This window comes from Oncorhynchus mykiss, chromosome 19 (genome assembly GCF_057628025.1).
Source record: "Oncorhynchus mykiss isolate SJ-2025 chromosome 19, ASM5762802v1, whole genome shotgun sequence".
NCBI lineage: Eukaryota > Metazoa > Chordata > Actinopteri > Salmoniformes > Salmonidae > Oncorhynchus > Oncorhynchus mykiss.
This window is the reverse complement of record NC_143040.1, coordinates 6,425,001-6,440,000: the sequence shown is the minus strand read 5'-3', so window position 1 is coordinate 6,440,000 and position 15,000 is coordinate 6,425,001. Positions and strand designations below refer to the sequence as shown.

General features: G+C 48.5%; 1 protein-coding gene across 1 annotated transcript in view; it reads right to left on the bottom strand.

The window, feature by feature from the left end:
• Positions 1-15,000, bottom strand: part of LOC110516808 (adhesion G protein-coupled receptor L3) — a 361,807-nt gene that overhangs the window by 2,271 nt on the left and 344,536 nt on the right. Inside the window, 6 exon segments of the mRNA XM_090211801.1 lie at positions 1-59; positions 494-511; positions 2,314-2,454; positions 7,147-7,240; positions 7,822-8,130; positions 13,982-14,132. The exon segment at positions 1-59 is cut by the window's left edge and continues 2,271 nt beyond it. Coding sequence (XP_090067927.1) covers positions 1-59; positions 494-511; positions 2,314-2,454; positions 7,147-7,240; positions 7,822-8,130; positions 13,982-14,132 — 772 coding nt within the window.

Sequence of the window (15,000 nt, the reverse complement as noted above, 5' to 3'; positions counted from 1 at the left end):
ACCGTTGAGAGGGAGCGTATCCATGACGCCGGTGTCTCGCGCGTTGTTTAGGATTCCCTCTGTGGAAAACGGTAAACAAACGCAATTATTAGAAGAAACAATGTTAAGCAATGTTCGGTGTAGTAAATATTGTTCGGTGTTCGGTGTAGTAAATATTGTTCGGTATAGTAAATATTGTTCGGTATAGTAAATATTGTTCGGTGTTCGGTGTAGTAAATATTGTTCGGTATAGTAAATATTGTTCGGTATAGTAAATATTGTTCGGTGTTCGGTGTAGTAAATATTGTTCGGTGTAGTGAATATTGTTCGGTGTAGTAAATATTGTTCGGTGTAGTAAATATTGTTCGGTATAGTAAATATTGTTCGGTATAGTAAATATTGTTCGGTGTAGTAAATATTGTTCGGTGTAGTAAATAGCTAGGTATTTGTAAGCGTATTTGACATCCATAGTGGTAGGTTGATATCAGATGTTCGGTGTAGTAAAGGTGATTACTTGTGTCTCTGTAGGGGGCTATTGGACAGCGTGAGAGAGAAACAGAGAGAAACACAAAACCGTGAGTAAAGACAGACACAGATAGATACAAAAACAGTGTGTATGGAGAAAGGACTAAACACACAAGGAATGGTATCGTGTTTAGTAGTAGGCCTCGTCTTCAGCACCCAGTCTACTGTGTTTGGTTACAAACTGAACGGTTCACATGGTCTGTCTTCAGGATCAATCCAACTTCTCCCACAGTACAACACTGTCACATACTAACAACACAAATGAACAGAACCCACGTAAAACGCTGAAAACAGATGATGCAATACGGCAAGCGCAAAAACCTTTACCAGACGAAAAGCATAACACAACAACACAAAACACACAGAGCATTCGTAGAGCATTCGTAGAGCATTCATAGAGCATTCATAGAGCACTCATAGAGCATTCATAGAGCACTCATAGAGCACTCATAGAGCATTCATAGAGCGCTCATATAGCATTCATAGAGCACTCATAGAGCATTCATAGAGCATTCATAGAGCACTCATAGAGCACTCATAGAGCATTCATAGAGCACTCATAGAGCGCTCATATAGCATTCATAGAGCGCTCATATAGCATTGATAGAGCTCTCATAGAGCATTCATAGAGCACTCATTGAGCATTCATAGAGCATTCATAGAGCACTCATAGAGCATTCATAGAGCACTCATAAAGCATTCATAGAGCATTCATAAAGTATTCATAGAGCACTCATAGAGCACTCATAGAGCATTCATAGAGCGCTCATATAGCATTCATAGAGCATTCATAGAGCACTCATAGAGCACTCATAGAGCATTCATAGAGCGCTCATATAGCATTCATAGAGTGCTCATATAGCCTTCATAGAGCACTCATAGAGCATTCATAGAGCACTCATTGAGCATTCATAGAGCATTCATAGAGCACTCATAGAGCACCCATATAGCATTCATAAAGTATTCATAGAGCACTCATAGAGCACTCATAGAGCATTCATAGAGCGCTCATATAGCATTCATAGAGCGCTCATATAGCCTTCATAGAGCACTCATAGAGCATTCATAGAGCACTCATTGAGCATTCATAGAGCATTCATAGAGCACCCATATAGCATTCATAAAGTATTCATAGAGCACTCATAGAGCATTCATAGAGCATTCATAGAGCACTCATAGAGCATTCATAGAGCACTCAAAGAGCACTCAAAGAGCACTCATTGAGCATTCATAGAGCATTCATAAACCACTCATAGAGCATTCATAGAGCATTCATAGCTCATAAAACAGACAGAGAATCCCACCAAACAGCACAAGCACTCATAGATCCCAGATGATTCGTTAATGTTTATGTTGAATCTGAGACTGATAACTTACACGTTTAGGTCATAAATCTAAAAGGTGAACTAAATAACTTAAGTTAAAACGTATGTGTTTTGAGACCAATGACCAATGGGACAGGCCGGTGATGTCTCACACCATGATTGGTTGGTCTCATCTGGGAGTCATTTTCACAGGCATGCAGACAGAATCATGAGCAGTGGCGGCCATTTTTAGAATCAAGGACCCATCAAAATCAATTATATATTTGTAAAAAAAAAATGTGAAAAGTGAAATGCATTTGCACAGTCCAGGGGTCAAGGGTCAATAAGAATGTGATCATTTGCAAGTCCAGTGAAACAATAACTCCAAACAATAAAGTGCAGGAAGTGATCAAAAGTGATCAAACTTCTTCACAAAAAGAACAATCATTAAAATGAAGTGGGAAATAGGGATCATAGGTTATACATAGGAATGTGTGTGTCACACCTTGTGTGCCGTACATGCCAGCCACGCTGGGGTTGTTACAGACTGCTTGGTGGTTGGTGTCCCCCAGCAGAGAGTTATAACGATGGTTAGAACCATGGGGATGAAGGAGAGTATTAGTTAACAGATGATTAGCCATCGCTCCTAGTGGAGGCAGAGACAGAGAGAGACAGATAGAGAGAGACAGAGAGGCAGAGAGAGAGAGAGAGACAGAGAGAGACAGAGAGAGAGACAGAGAGACAGAGAGAGAGACAGAGAGAGGGAGAGAGAGGGCAAGAAAGAGATATATAGAGACAGGGCGAGAAAGAGAGACAGAGAGAGAGAGAGAGAGAGAGAGACAGAGAGAGACACAGAGAGAGAGAGAGAGAGAGAGAGAGAGAGAGAGAGAGAGAGAGAGAGAAAGAGAGGAGTGTAGTGATAGAGGGGGTGTGAGAGAGAGCATGAAAGGAAGAGACAGAGAAGACATGTAAATCAATCAGGCAAACACGGTTGAAGTGAACACCCCAGACAGACATAAGCTTGCCAGTCATTCCTGCAGCCTTTCTCTAGTGAATTGTAGAGTAACCACCCCATGACTGTATGTGTTAGTCAGAGACATGGTCTTTGCATTTGTTCATGTTCAGTCCTGTGACCTTCACCAAGTTACATCCTAGGTATTGTCTTAAACTCTTACGTTTTATTTTTATTTTATTTAACTTTTATTTAACTAGGCAAGTCTGTTAAGAACAAATTATTATTTACAATGACGGCCTACACCAGGCCAAACCCGGACGGCGGTGGGCCAATTGTGCGCCGCTCTATGGGACACCCAATCACGGCCGGTTGTGATACAGCCTGGATTCGAACCAGGTACTGTAGTGACGCCTCTAGCACTGAGATGCCGTTACACTACATAATGTATCTCATAAGACCTTGTCTTGAGGCCTAGCTCACACCATAATTCAGTGGTCTCAAACTCATGGTTTACGGGACACATCAGGTCCGGCAAGTAGGATTGTTATGGTACATTTCCCAAGGATTTCCTGCTTATTCCCTCCCGTTACTCTGAATTTTCCAAACAGGATTTCTGGAAAAACTGTGAAATGTGGGAAAGTTACAGGATAATTTGCAACCCTACCTGCATGTCACATTATGCTGAATCACAGAGTGACTTGTAATTCCTATTGGAATCCCAGCCAGAGTTAGGAAATATCCCAATATCCTGCTTTCATAATGACTGAACCCAGCCAGGGTTAGGAAATATCCCAATATCCTGCTTTCATAATGACTGAATCCCAGCCAGAGTTAGGAAATATCCCAATATCCTGCTTTCATAATGACTGAATCCCAGCCAGAGTTAGGAAATATCCCAATATCCTGCATTCATAATGACTGAACCCAGCCAGGGTTAGGAAATATCCCAATATCCTGCATTCATAATGACTGAACCCAGCCAGGGTTAGGAAATATCCCAATATCCTGCTTTCATAATGACTGAATCCCAGCCAGAGTTAGGAAATATCCCAATATCCTGCATTCATAATGACTGTCAGGGCTGGAACCATTGTGAGGAGATTGTAAAGCCATTTAAACTGGAAACAACCATTTCAGTAACGGGTGTAAAACTAACTAACGCTTCCAACACGCCGGCAGCTTCATTGCTCAAACTAGTACACAGCATCATCTGGGTATGTGTGTAAACAACCGTTCAACATTCACCTCCTGCTACCGTTTCTGTCAGGTCGTCAGCGCACACAGTACAAGGTACACAACCCACCGAACGCACTGCGAGGCGAACGCACTGCGAGGCGAAACGCACTGCGAGGCGAAACGCACTGCGAGGCGAATGAATGTCATTCCGGTGTACCAGAATGTCATGACGCTGTCGGTGTGTTTGAAGCCGTAACCGATTGGATCCGTTTGGAAAAATATATGTTATTTATATTTTGTTGTAGCTTAAAGATCAATCAATCAATCAATCAATCAATCAATGTCCATGTAAAAACACAGATATAGATACAAAACAAATATAGAAAGACCACTGGTCAGACTGGTTAGACTGGTCAGACTGGTTAGACTGGTTAGACTGGTTAGACTGGTCAGACTGGTTAGACTGGTTAGACTGGTCAGACTGATCAGACTGGTCAGACTGGTCAGACTGGTCAGACTGGTCAGACTGGTCACACTGGTTAGACTGGTCAGACTGGTTAGACTGGTTAGACTGGTCAGACTGGTAGACTGGTTAGACTGGTCAGACTGGTAGACTGGTTAGACTGGTCAGACTGGTCAGACTGGTTAGACTGGTCAGACTGGTTAGACTGGTCAGACTGGTCACACTGGTCAGACTGGTCAGACTGGTTAGACTGGTCAGACTGGTTAGACTAGTCAGACTGGTCACACTGGTCAGACTGGTTACACTGGTAGACTGGTCAGACTGGTTAGACTGGTTAGACTGGTCAGACTGGTTAGACTGGTCAGACTGGTCAGACTGGTCAGACTGGTTAGACTGGTCAGACTGGTTAGACTAGTCAGACTGGTCACACTGGTCAGACTGGTTACACTGGTAGACTGGTCAGACTGGTTAGACTGGTTAGACTGGTCAGACTGGTTAGACTGGTCAGACTGGTCAGACTGGTTAGACTGATCAGACTGGTCAGACTGGTTAGACTGGTCAGACTATTTAGACTGGTCAGATTGGTTAGACTGGTAGACTGGTCAGATTGGTTGGACTGGTCAGACTGGTCAGACTGGTTAGACTAGTCAGACTGGTTAGACTGGTCAGACTGTTTAGACTGGTCAGACTGGTTAGACTGGTTAGACAGGTTAGACTGGTCAGACTGGTTAGACTGGTTAGACAGGTTAGACTGGTCAGACTGGTCAGACTGGTTAGACTGGTTAGACTGGTTAGACAGGTTAGACTGGTCAGACTGGTCAGACAGGTTAGACTGGTTAGACTAGTTAGACAGGTTAGACTGGTCAGACTGGTCAGACTGGTTAGACTGGTCAGACTGGTCAGACTGGTTAGACTATTTAGACTGGTCAGATTGGTTAGACTGGTAGACTGGTCAGATTGGTTGGACTGGTCAGACTGGTCAGACTGGTTAGACTGGTCAGACTGGTTAGACTGGTCAGACTGTTTAGACTGGTCAGACTGGTTAGACTGGTTAGACAGGTTAGACTGGTCAGACAGGTTAGACTGGTTAGACTGGTTAGACAGGTTAGACTGGTCAGACAGGTTAGACTGGTTAGACTGGTTAGACAGGTTAGACTGGTCAGACTGGTCAGACTGGTTAGACTGGTTAGACAGGTCAGACTGGTCAGACTGGTCAGACTGGTCAGACTGGTCAGATTGGTTAGACTGGTCAGACTGGTCAGACTGGTCAGACTGGTCAGACTGGTCAGACTGGTCAGATTGGTTAGACTGGTCAGCACTGGTCAGACTGGTCAGACTGGTCAGACAGGTCAGACTGGTTAGACTGGTCAGACTGGGTCAGACTGGTTAGACAGGTCAGACAGGTCAGACTGGTCAGACTGGTCAGACTGGTCAGACAGGTCAGACTGGTCAGACAGGTCAGACTGGTTAGACTGGTCAGACTGGTCAGACAGGTCAGACTGGTCAGACTGGTTAGACTGGTCAGACTGGTCAGACTGGTCAGACAGGTCAGACTGGTTAGACTGGTCAGACTGGTCAGACTGGTCAGACTGGTCAGACAGGTCAGACTGGTTAGACTGGTCAGACTGGTCAGACTAGGAGGAATAAGATGAAGAGTCATCTGTTTCAATAGGTGGTGGCACTGGTGCTCCATTATACAGTCACATGGAATAAATAACTGGAATAACTAGCCATCTGCCCCAGTTACAGGGAATAAATAACTGGAATAACTAGCCATCTGCTCCAGTCACATGGAATAAATAACTGGAATAACTAGCCATCTGCCCCAGTTACAGGGAATAAATAACTGGAATAACTAGCCATCTGCTCCAGTCACATGGAATAAATAACTGGAATAACTAGCCATCTGCCCCAGTTATAGGGAATAAATAACTGGAATAACTAGCCATCTGCCCCAGTTATAGGGAATAGTGGGCCAGTCTTAGTGTAGTTGGCCAGTCTTCACACACTTAGTGGGCCAGTCTTAGTGTAGTGGGCCAGTCTTAGTGTAGTGGGCCAGTCTTAGTGCAGTGGGCCAGTCTTAGTGTAGTGGGCCAGTCTTAGTGTAGTGGGCCAGTCTTAGTGCAGTGGGCCAGTCTTAGTGCAGTGGGCCAGTCTTAGTGTAGTGGGCCAGTCTTAGTGTAGTGGGCCAGTCTTAGTGTACTGGGCCAGTCTTAGTGTAGTGGCCAGTCTGAGTGCAGTAGGCCAGTCTTAGTGTACTGGGCCAGTCTTAGTGTAGTGGGCCAGTCTTAGTGTACTGGGCCAGTCTGAGTGTAGTGGGCCAGTCTGAGTGTAGTGGGCCAGGCTTAGTGTTGTGGGCCAGTCTTAGTGTAGTGGGCCAGTCTTAGTGTAGTGGACCAGTCTTAGTGCAGTGGGCCAGTCTTAGTGTAGTGGGCCAGTCTTAGTGCAGTGGGCCAGTCTTAGTGTAGTGGGCCAGTCTTAGTGCAGTGGGCCAGTCTTAGTGTAGTGGGCCAGTCTTAGTGCAGTGGGCCAGTCTTAGTGTAGTGGGCCAGTCTTAGTGTAGTGGGCCATGCCAAAGACCTCCTCTCTTCTGTCCTTCATAGAGGAAGTGACATCAGCAGTGGGCTACGATTGCATTAACAGGAACTTATATAATACTTATATAAACTTCTCTTTACTCTGTCAGCGCATTATAAATAACAGTATTATTGTCATACTGAATAGGTAGTAGCATCCTTGGTTACCTCTGTTGAGTGTGGCTGAGCTGTTGATGTCTCCTGTCATAAAGGATGACTCCTGTTTCCTCACTGTATCGTTCCACATCCTCCTGATACGACTCTGATGGAGGGATGAATGGGGGAGCGAGGGAGGGAGGGATGAATGGGGGAGGGAGAGAAGGAAGGGGGGGGAGGGAAGAGGGGAGGAGAGGGAAGGAGAGAAGGAGGGGGAGGGAGGGAGGGAGGGAGGGAGAGAAGAGGGGAGGAGAGGGAAGGAGGGAAGGAAGGGGGAGGGAGGGAGGGAGGGAGGGAGGGAAGAGGGGAGGAGAGGGAAGGAGGGAGGAGAGGGAAGGAGAGAAGGAAGGGGGAGGGAGGGAAGAGGGGAGGCGAGGGAAGGAGAGAGGAGGGAGGCAGGGAAGAGGGGAGGAAAGGAGAGGGAGGAGAGAAGAAGAGTGGAGGAGAGGAGAGGGAGGGAGAGAAGGAAGGGGGATGAAGGGAAGGAGAGAAGGAAGGGGGGAGGGAGGGAAAGAGGGGAGGAGAGAAGGAAGGGGGAAGGTAGAGAGAGAGACAGGGGATAAAAGGTGACTTTCCAAGGTGACTTTCCAAGATAACATTCCAAGACTTCTAGAATCAGAAGTCAGAGTTAAAGCTGAATCTGATTGTACTGTAGGTTAGTCTAAGGTGTGCTGGACCTGGTCTCACCTGGGAGTCTTCTGTGGAGTAGCCTCCAGGTGTACAGGCAGGCAAGATGACCTGCGACCCCGTGGAGTATCGCCCTGGGGTTCGAGACGTGGTGTGGTTCTTTCCAGAGGACGAGATGGAGGTCTCTACACTCTTACCACTGCAGCAATGGGAACGCAAACACTTCCCATACTCCTTACGCACCTGGAGAGGGGAGACAGGGACACACAGCGGTGTTATGGAGGGAAACAGGTGTGTTAGGAAGGATACAGGTGTTAGGAAGGATACAGCTGTGTTATGGAGGGAAACAGGTGTGTTAGGAAGGATACAGGTGTGTTAGGAAGGATACAGGTGTGTTAGGAAGGATACAGGTGTGTTAGGAAGGATACAGGTGTGTTAGGAAGGATACAGCAGTGTTATGGAGGGAAACAGGTGTGTTAGGAAGGATACAGGTGTGTTAGGAAGGAAACAGGTGTGTTAGGAAGGATATAGGTATGTTAGGAAGGAACAGGTGTGTTAGGAAGGATACATGTGTGTTAGGAAGGATACAGGTATGTTAGGAAGGAAACAGGTGTGTTAGGAAGGATACAGGTGTGTTAGGAAGGATACAGGTGTGTTAGGAAGGATACAGGTGTGTTAGGAAAGATACAAGTGTGTTAGGAAGGATACAGGTGTGTTAGGATACAGGTGTGTTAGGAAGGATACAAGTGTGTTAGGAAGGAGTACAAGTGTGTTAGGAAGATGTTGACTTTGGACTGCTGTGTGTGTGTGTGGTGGATTGTGTGTGTGTGTGTGTGTGTGTGAACATTGCCTCTAGGGTCTCTAGGGAGATTGAGAGGGCTTTGCCAAGGAAAACCTCAACATTGTATGAGTCTTCCCCTAGATAGCTACTTTGATCTCATGACCCGACACACACACACACACACACACACACACACACACACACACACACACACACACACACACACACACACACACACACAAACACACACACACACACACACAGACACACACACACACACACACACACAGACGCCCTGAGGACCCTAGAACAATAGCGTGTCTGTGGGTGAAAAGCCAGACAGAGTATTAACAGGTTGATTCATCTCACATCATCTGTTCTGTCAACTGTGAAGCGTGTGGGAGGTGTTTAGGCATTTCACATTTTACTATTTCTGATGTGTTAGCCTGCCTATATTAATGTAGGCGTTGAGAACCATCTAATCCCCCTAACCCACTATGGTCTGTCCTCCATCCCACTCCTCCTCCTCTAGCTATAACCATCTAACCCCCCCCCCCCCAACCCACTATGGTCTGTCCTCCACTCCACTCTTCCTCCTCTAGCTATCAACCATCTAACCCCCCCCCCCCCCCCCCCCCCAACCCACTATGGTCTGTCCTCCATTCCACTCCTCCTCCTCTAGCTATCAACCATCTAACCCCCCCAACCCACTATGGTCTGTCCTCCATTCCACTCCTCCTCCTCTAGCTATCAACCATCTAAACCCCCCCCCAACCCACTATGGTCTGTCCTCCATTCCACTCCTCCTCCTCTAGCTATCAACCATCTAACCCCCCCAACCCACTATGGTCTGTCCTCCATTCCACTCCTCCTCCTCTAGCTATCAACCATCTAACCCCCCCAACCCACTATGGTCTGTCCTCCATCCCACTCCTCCTCCTCTAGCTATCAACCATCTAACCCCCCCCCAACCCACTATGGTCTGTCCTCCATCCCACTCTTCCTCCTCTAGCTATCAACCATCTAAACCCCCCCCCCAACCCACTCTAGTCTGTCCTTCATCCCACTCTTCCTCCTAGCTATCAACCATCTAACCCCCCCCCCAACCCACTATGGTCTGTCCTCCATCCCACTCTTCCTCCTCTAGCTTTCAACCATCTAACCCCCCCCCTACCCACTCTGGTCCATCCTCCATCCCACACTTCCTCCTCTAGCTATCAACCATCTAACCCCCCCCCCCAACCCACTATGGTCTGTCCTCCATCCCACTCCTCCTCCTCTAGCTATCAACCATCTAATCCCCCCCCCCCCCCCCAACCCACTATGGTCTGTCCTCCATCCCACTCTTCCTCCTCTGGCTATCAACCATCTAACCCCCCCCCCCCCCCTAACCCACTATAGTCTGTCCTCCATCCCACTCTTCCTCCTCTAGCTATCAACCAACTAACCACTCCCCCCCCCAACCCACTATGGTCTGTCCTCCATCCCACTCTTCCTCCTCTAGCTTTGACCAGTACTTCCCCCCGCCCCAACCCACTATGGTCTGTCCTCCATCCCACTCTTCCTCCTCTAGCTATCAAGCCATCTAACCCCCCCCCCCCAACCCACTATAGTCTGTCCTCCATCCCACTCTTCCTCCTCTAGCTTTCAACCATCTACCCCCCCCGCCCCAACCCACTATGGTCTGTCCTCCATCCCACTCTTCCTCCTCTAGCTATCAACCATCTAACCCCCCCCCCCCCCAACCCACTATGGTCTGTCCTCCATCCCACTCTTCCTCCTCTAGCTATCAACCATCTAACCACTCCCCCCCCCCCCCCAACCCACTATGGTCCGTCCTCCATCCCACTCTTCCTCCTCTAGCTATCAACCATCTAACCCCCCCCCAACCCACTATGGTCTGTCCTCCATCCCACTCTTCCTCCTCTAGCTATCAACCATCTACCCCCCCCCCTAACCCACTATAGTCTGTCCTTCCATCCCACTCTTCCTCCTCTAGCTATCAACCATCTACCCCCCCCCTAACCCACTATAGTCTGTCCTCCATCCCACTCTTCCTCCTCTAGCTATCAACCATCTAACCCCCCCCAACCCACTGTGGTCTGTCCTCCATCCCACTCTTCCTCCTCTAGCTATCATCCAACTAACCACCCCCCCCCCCCCAACCAACTATGGTCTGTCCTCCATCCCACCTCTCCTCCTCTAGCTTTCAACCATCTACCCCCCCGCCCCAACACCACTATGGTCTGTCCTCCATCCCACTCTTCCTCCTCTAGCTATCAACCATCTAACCCCCCCCAACCCACTATGGTCTGTCCTCCATCCCACTCTTCCTCCTCTAGCTTTCAACCATCTACCCCCCCAGCCCCAACCCACTATGGTCTGTCCTCCATCCCACTCTTCCTCCTCTAGCTATCAACCATCTAACCCCCCCCCCTAACCCACTATAGTCTGTCCTCCATCCCACTCTTCCTCCTCTAGCTTTCAACCATCTACCCCCCGCCCCAACCCACTATGGTCTGTCCTCCATCCCACTCTTCCTCCTCTAGCTATCAACCATCTAACCCCCCCCCCCCCAACCCACTATGGTCTGTCCTCCATTCCACTCTTCCTCCTCTAGCTATCAACCATCTAACCACTCCCCCCCCCCAACCCACTATGGTCCGTCCTCCATCCCACTCTTCCTCCTCTAGCTATCAAGGTCTTTAACACCCCCCCCCAACCCACTATGGTCTGTCCTCCATCCCACTCTTCCTCCTCTAGCTATCAACCATCTACCCCCCCCCCAACCCACTATGGTCTGTCCTCCATCCTACTCTTCCTCCTCTAGCTATCAACCATCTAACCACTCCCCCCCCAACCCACTATGGTCTGTCCTCCATCCCACTCCTCCTCCTCTAGCTATCAACCATCTAACCCCCCCCCCCAACCCACTATGGTCTGTCCTCTATCCCACTCTTCCTCCTCTAGCTATCAACCATCTAACCCAAACCCCCCAACCCACTATGGTCTGTCCTCCATCCCACTCTTCCTCCTCTAGCTATCAACCATCTACCCCCCGCCCCAACCCACTATGGTCTGTCCTCCCATCCCACTCTTCCTCCTCTAGCTATCAACCATCTAACCACTCCCCCCCCCAACCCACTATGGTCTGTCCTCCATCCCACTCCTCCTCCTGGCTCTAGACCATCTAACCCCCCCCAACCCACTATGGTCTGTCCTCCATCCCACTCTTCCTCCTAGCTTTCAACCATCTACCCCCCGCCCAACCCACTATGGTCTGTCCTCCATACCACTCTTCCTCCTCTAGCTATCAACCATCTAACCCCCCCCCCAACCCACTATGGTCTGTCCTCCATCCCACTCTTCCTCCTCTAGCTATCAACCATCGCCCCCAACCCACTATGGTCTGTCCTCCATCCACTCTTCCTCCTCTAGCTTTCAACCATCTACCCCCCCCCCCGCCCCAACCCACTATGGTCTGTCCTCCATCCCACTTCTCCTCCTCTAGCTATCAACCATCTAACCCCCCCCCCCCCAACCCACTATGGTCTGTCCTCCATCCCACTCTTCCTCCTCTAGCTATCAACCATCTACCCCCCCCCCCCCCCCCAACTCACTCTAGTTGATAGCATCCCACTCTTCCTCCTCTAGCTATCAACCATCTACCCCCCCCCCCCCCAACTCACTCTAGTTGATCCTCCCAACCCACTCTTCCTCCTCTAGCTATCAGCCATCCAACCCCCCCCCCCCCCCAACTCACTCTCGTCCGACCTCCATCCCACTCTTCCTCCTCTAGTCTAACCCCCCCCCCCCCCCCCCCAACTCACTCTGGTCCGTCCTCTCCATCCCACTCTTCCTCCTCTAGCTATGAGCCATCTAACCCCCCCCCCCCCAACCCACTCTAGTCCGTCCTTCATCCCACTCTTCCTCCTCTAGCTATCAGCCATCTAACCCCCCCCCCCCCCAACTCACTCTGGTCCGTCCTCCATCCCACTCTTCCTCCTCTAGCTATCAGCCATCTAACCCCCCCCCCCCCCCCCAACCCACTCTAGTCTGTCCTCCATCCCACTCTTCCTCCTCTAGCTATCAACCATCTAACCCCCCCCCCCTAACTCACTCTGGTCCGTCAACAGTAGATGTGTGTGGGAGAATAATACTGGATTGTGTTCGGCATTTGTTGGACAACTCTTTCTGAGTATTGGTGATGTGTGAGCCTGCTGAAGGTGTCCGGTAGAGTAACATCCAACAACATGTCAGAACACAGAACCATGTCAGACAACAGAACCATGTCAGACAACAGAACCATGTCAGACAACAGAACCATGTCAGACAACAGAACCATGTCAGACAACAGAACCCATGTCAGACAACAGAACCACATAAACAACCAAACCCATGTCAGACAACAGAACCATGTCAGACAACAGAACCATGTAGAAACACCAACCATGTAGACAACAGAACCATGTCAGACAACAGAACCATGTCAGAACACAGAACCATGTTGAACAACCAAACCCATGTCAGACAACAGAACCATGTCAGACAACAGAACCCATGTCAGACAACAGAACCATGTCAGACAACAGAACCATGTCAGGCAACAGAACCATGTCAGACAACAGAACCATGTCAGACAACAGAACCATGTCGGAACACAGAACCATGTCAGAACACAGAACCATGTCAGACAACAGAACCATGTCAGACAACAGAACCATGTCAGAACACAGAACCATGTCAGACAACAGAACCCATGTCAGACAACAGAACCCATGTCAGACAACAGAACCATGTCAGACAACAGAACCCATGTCAGACAACAGAACCATGTCAGACAACAGAACCATGTCAGACAACAGAACCCATGTCAGACAACAGAACCATGTCAGACAACAGAACCATGTCAGGCAACAGAACCATGTCAGACAACAGAACCATGTCAGGCAACAGAACCATGTCAGACAACAGAACCATGTCAGAACACAGAACCATGTCAGACAACAGAACCATGTCAGACAACAGAACCATGTCAGAACACAGAACCATGTCAGACAACAAACCCATGTCAGACAACAGAACCCATGTCAGACAACAGAACCATGTTAGACAGACAAACCCATGTCAGACAACAGAACCATGTCAGACAACAGAACCATGTCAGACAACAGAACCATGTCAGACAACATACAGCACATTATTGTATTTGACACCACATGTACAGCTAGAGGCAACACCCTCATGTTTATACAATGGACTAAGTATCAGCTTGGAATGCATATGGTGGTGGGAGTGTGTGTGTGTGTGTGTGTGTGTGTGTGAGAGAGAGAGAGAGTGAGAGTGTGTATTAGAGAGAGTGTGTGTGTGTGAGTGGGAGAGTGTGTGTGTGTGTGTGTGTGTGTGTGTGTATGTGTGTGTGTGTATGTATATACATACATGGAAGATGAATATGAACATGCCCTGTAGGGAGTTGAAGATGGTGAACAGGTAGGCCATGATCACTGTGCTCTCATTGATGTACATCAGACCAAACGCCCAGGTCAGACCCAACAGACAGAGGAGAGCTATGGCACCAATCACCCACGATCTAGAGGAGGAGAGAGAGAGAGAGAGGAGGGAGAGAGAGAGGAGGAGAGAGAGAGAGAAGGGAGAGAGAGAGAGGGAGGAGGGAGGGAGAGAGAGAGAGAAGGAGAGAGAGAGGAGGAGGAGAGAGAGAGGAGAGAGGAGAGGAAGGAAAGATAGAGGAGGAGGAGAGAGAGAGGAGAGAGAGAGATAGAGGAGGAGGAGGGAGAGATAGAGAGAGATAGAGAGAGGAGGAGATAGAGAGAGAGGAGAGGAGAGGAGATATGGGAGAGATAGAGAGAGACAGAGAGAGAGAGAGAGAGAGAGAGAGAGAGAGAGAGAGAGAGGAGGGGGGGGGAGAGGTCAAGCCCAGCAGACAGAGTAGATCTATGACAGATATCACACACAATCTAGAGGAGGAAGGGAGGACGAGAAAGCAGAGACGGAGGAGTGTGGGACGAGACGGAGGGAGGTGATTCAGTGTATGGATTATATTACCCACTATCTACAGAGGAGAGGAGGACAGAGGTCATCTCGTTAGCGTTCCACAAGGTGAAAGGTCACTGTTAGCGTACTAATGAACACAATAGCAATGGAAGGGATAATGAAGGGATAATGACTAGGATCAACTGGTTCCAACTAAACTAGTAAATGTAACTAAACTAGTTCATGTAACTAAACTAGTATACAAGTGGGGCAAAAAAGTATTTAGTCAGCCACCAGATTGTGCAAGTTCTCCCACTTAAAAATATGAGAGAGGCCTGTAATTTTCATCAGAGGTACACTTCAACTATGACAGACAAAATGAAGCAGCCCTATCTTGAAAGATTGGGAGAATGTCATATGGTCAGATGAAACCAAAATATAACTTTTTGGTAAAAACTCAACTCGTC